The sequence below is a fragment of the Gossypium arboreum genome, chromosome 8 (assembly GCF_025698485.1).
Source record: "Gossypium arboreum isolate Shixiya-1 chromosome 8, ASM2569848v2, whole genome shotgun sequence".
Classification (NCBI taxonomy): Eukaryota; Viridiplantae; Streptophyta; class Magnoliopsida; order Malvales; family Malvaceae; genus Gossypium; species Gossypium arboreum.
The window spans coordinates 7,335,091-7,339,350 of record NC_069077.1 but is presented as its reverse complement, the minus strand read 5'-3'; the positions used below and the strand labels follow the sequence as shown (position 1 = coordinate 7,339,350).

At 32.6% G+C, this 4,260-nt stretch overlaps 1 protein-coding gene across 1 annotated transcript; it reads right to left on the bottom strand.

Moving 5' to 3' along the window:
* Window positions 1–908: 908 nt before the first annotated feature.
* On the bottom strand, window positions 909–1,750 carry LOC108469216 (protein LATE FLOWERING). Its single transcript, XM_017770111.2, has one exon. The coding sequence runs from the start codon at window positions 1,586–1,588 to the stop codon at window positions 1,136–1,138; it is 453 nt and encodes a 150-aa protein (XP_017625600.1). The 5' UTR covers window positions 1,589–1,750; the 3' UTR covers window positions 909–1,135.
* Between the last annotated feature and the right edge of the window lie 2,510 nt (window positions 1,751–4,260).

Sequence of the window (4,260 nt, the reverse complement as noted above, 5' to 3'; positions counted from 1 at the left end):
GTAAATGTAGCTATAGATGGTATGGTTTGGTGGTTAAGAAATGGTATTTGAAAAAGGCTTGTTTTAGGGGTTATTAAGGGAGCACATAGCTTGGGACACGAGCTATCATACAATCATGTGCCACACACGATCACCTCACACGGCCACGTGTCATTTTAATTTTAGGTGCAGGACAAACCACATGGACTCAGAGAGTTACACAGCCTAGCGACACAGCCATGTGACCCAATTTCAAATACCCACACCGTCAGACACACGACCGTGACTGGGACACGACCGTGTGTCCTAACTTCAAATGTCAACACGGTCTGGTCAAAATTTCAATGGTTAGTTGGTTCGAGCTGCAAAAGTTCACTTCAAAATAATTTTCAAAATTTTGAAATAAATTTTAAAATCTAAAATATTTCTAAAATTTATATTTTAAAAATTATAAACATTTAAAAAATAAAATTCCAAATAATGTATAAAAATTAAAAATTTCTAAAAGCATAATTTTGGGAACTAAATAAAATAAATTTTATCATGTTAAAATATGTTTTTCTTATTTTGCTTTAAAAAATTCAAATATATATGGTTTGATTTACGTACTCTAAAATAGAATTAGTTGTATTGTAATAAGATTTTAATTTAACAAATTTAATTTATTTTTTAATTTATCTCAAACAATTTCACTCCATTAAACTCAAATTGAATATCATTTCACTTGACTCGAATTTAAAAAATTCAAATCAAATTAAGATAATAAAATAAAACTCATCAACTAAATTAACTTTAAAAAATTTACTCAGTCAAATACTGACACTTCTATCTTTAAAAAAAACAGAGAGAGTACTCTTAATTTTTAAAAGTAAAAATAAAAATAAAAATAATCGAAGTAGACAAAATTAAGAAAAATTCATTGATTTATTTTCGTGCATACAAGCCCACCCTCACAACTCACTCTTATAAGAGTATTATAATTGTTATGGCCTATAAGAAAAAATCTAAAAAATTGACTAACTTGTGATATCCTTTCATCTCCAACCAATTCCACACCACTTTTGCAAAAGAATGAATCAAGTCATGATGTTTTCTTTTTATTTTTAAAACAAAGTAAAATAATTGAAACCAAAAAACCCCAACAAAAAAATTTTGCTCATAAATGAAGAGATAGATCAAGCTTTTGATCATTGCCCTTATGATCAACAACTCCGTTGTTATCCTCTTCCATTGCTAACAACCCTCCATTGCACCGTATGCCACTCTGCCAATCCAAGTAACTTGGCTGTGCATCTTCAAATCGAAGGTGTCGATTTCCATCGCCACCACCACCATTCCATACAAATCTGTTAGCACCTTGAGTTGCTATATACATTGGAGAATGCAAAAACCCCAAACACCGGCTTGTTAGTGGTGATGCACAAGGTGGCGAGAAGCTACTTGTTGATCCATTTTCGGGTGCTCGTTGTTTAGCCTTCCTTGCAGCGATTCTTTCTTTCTTGTGAGCATTTTGATGGCCACCCAATGCTTGAGAGCTGTAAAACTTTCTGGAACAGAACAAACAAGAGAAAACCCTTGCTGCTGGGGCGTCTTCCATGGCTGTGAACATTGATGGAAGTTAGAGCTTTGACAAGGAGAAATGGCAAGTGAAGGGAAAGTAATTGAATTAAGAATGGAAGATGAGTGTAAGTATTGGAGAACGTGAAGGCTCTGAACATATATACATGTATATATAGTTATTGAATGGAGTGATTTCAGCTTGAGCTTGACTGTACATGGGAACTGTATGGGCTTGGGAAATGGGAACTCAAAAGAGATAAAAATAAATAATTGAAGAGAGGAGTAAGTATACTCCAAGACGTTTCTGCATGTTGAGGCCAAGTGTGTGCTTGTTGGTGGGAATAAATGTTTTTGGGTTTTGGAAAAGAAATCGGGTAAACTACACTTTAGCGTTACTAATTTATTAATAAATTTATATTTTGATCACTCAACTTTAAAAATTATAAACTAATCATAATTTATTCAAAATTTTTATTTAAGTCACTGAATTATTAAAATCATTGTTATATGGCTTTCTTTATTCACAATGTCTGCACCAATTGAAAGCTCTCATTTTCCTTACCTTCTATAGTTCAGTTTTTTTTTCATGAAACAACTTTGAGCGTCACTAATTTGCTAATCAAAATCTAAAATAACTCTCTTTTTTAATTTCCGACACTGAGCATCAAATCGACTTAGATCTAAGGTATCTTCTTATACTTGTCGGTGGATACTAATCTACTGTAATCGTCGAATTATCGCTTGGAGCTTACTAACTAGATTTTTGAATAGTTCAATGACTAATTTGTAACATTTTAAAGTTAAGTGATCGAAATATAAACTTACTAATAATTTAGTGATGTTAGGTGTTATTTACCCAAAAAGATTTTAGTTGGTGCCATGAATATCAAGTTTCTAACATAGTTACCATCTAAATACATTAGCATTTACTACAAATTTAAGTGAAATGTACAAAATTATTTATTTGGAACTGTTAGACTCTTTCGAAAGATTTAATTCTTATATAAACAATCTCTAAAAAATTTACCTTAAATTGAGTAATTTAACCGAAGTTTTATTTTGGTACATTTGATTTTTTTTATTTGAGATCCTCCTTTACATGATAACTACACTAAATATTTTTTAATTTATTAAAAATAAAACCTAAATAATAAATTAGCGACTTAAATCTAAATCATAATAATTCATTCTTAACTATCAAACCATCACATAAAATTCTAAATCTTTACCTGATAACTACATTTCATTCTTAACTAAATTTAGATTTAAATTAAAAGAAAAACCTCTCTCAGTATTATTAACATTTTCATTTACAATATTTAAACTAAAACATTATCAAAATCCTTACTTTGGCGGGTTACATTTGAGCTTTATGAAGACATCCACATGGTGGAGAGCAGAGTGTCAGAAGAGAGGTTGGAAGATGCGGTTTGTGAAGTGTGTTGAATGGCTTAAAGGCTAAAAGTCAGTATAGCCCACTTGATTCTCTGAAACTGAACCACTGGGTGCATGGCATGGGTGCCCTTAATCATTAATTAATATATTCAACCTTTTTCTCTGCTGCTGTTTGGATCAACTGACTTTAAACTTCCAGTCAGTCAGGTGAGTCATTACTGGTGCGGTTTCTCCACCGCCAATCCCATGCAATTTATCCCTATTCAGTTAAAATCAAATTAATTGATTGAATTAATTTAATTTAATTAATTGATTAATTAATCAATCTAATTCGATTGAAAGTCAATTAATATTTTTTAAAAATTTAATTATTAATTAATTCAATTCAAAATCAAATAATTAATCGAAAAAAATGATATATGTATAGGCCCAAATCTGTCCGAGGCCCAACAACCAAAATAAAACCAAATATTAAACCAAAAATCCATATAAATAAAAAACCAAATAATAAAAAGTCCAATTATTAGTCCATTACATATCAGACCCAATAGCCCAGTTACAAGCCCATTTACAAAACAACCTAGCCCAATCAAATAACCCAATGCCTAAAAGTCCCAGTGGCCCAAAACCTAGACCTAGGTTCAGTCAAACAGAATCCTAGGGTTTCCTTAGCGCCGCAACCCCTAGCCTCCAACGCCGTACAACCTCAAGCATTTCAGCAGCCTCCAGCACATCGCCTCCGTATGCCAGCACACAGCCCTCGTACACGCGCCATACACACCCCGTACTTGTAAAAAGTGACGAACGCACAGCAAAACAAAAATAAAAAAAGAATACTATATTTTTTTTATTATCTTTATCATTTTTATCCCTTCGGCTCTAAAGCCAAGAGATTTGATCGTTTATAATGTTACGCACACTGGATTTTAAAGAAAAATCAAGCCAAAAGTTATTAAAAGGTGATTTCCAAATTTTTTTTTTTCGTTTCTTTTGAGGGGTTTTGCAATCTTAGCGTGAACACATAAAGGGAACCCGAATCGACGCCGATGAAAGCCCAAGCATCTTAGAAATGCATAGATGCGGGCGAGGGTTGAATGGCGTTAAAATTTTGTTTAAATCTTCAAAGTTTGTTTCGTTTTTTTTTTGAAAGAACAACATAAGATTCAAGTTTTTTTTTTTTAAAAAAAAAGAAAGGGAAAAGAGGGAGCGAGGTTACTAGATCTTCATGGTCGAGGCCTCCGTTGGCAAGATCTGGCCGTCATCCGCACCATTAGCCATCAAGTTGATGGTGGTTTGGTGGCTGCGTAATTGAACAAACCCTAAGAG

Excerpts from the sequence above, each read along its gene's own strand:
- LOC108469216 (XM_017770111.2), bottom strand. The coding sequence starts at position 1,588 with ATGTTCACAGCCATGGAAGACGCCCCAGCAGCAAGGGTTTTCTCTTGT.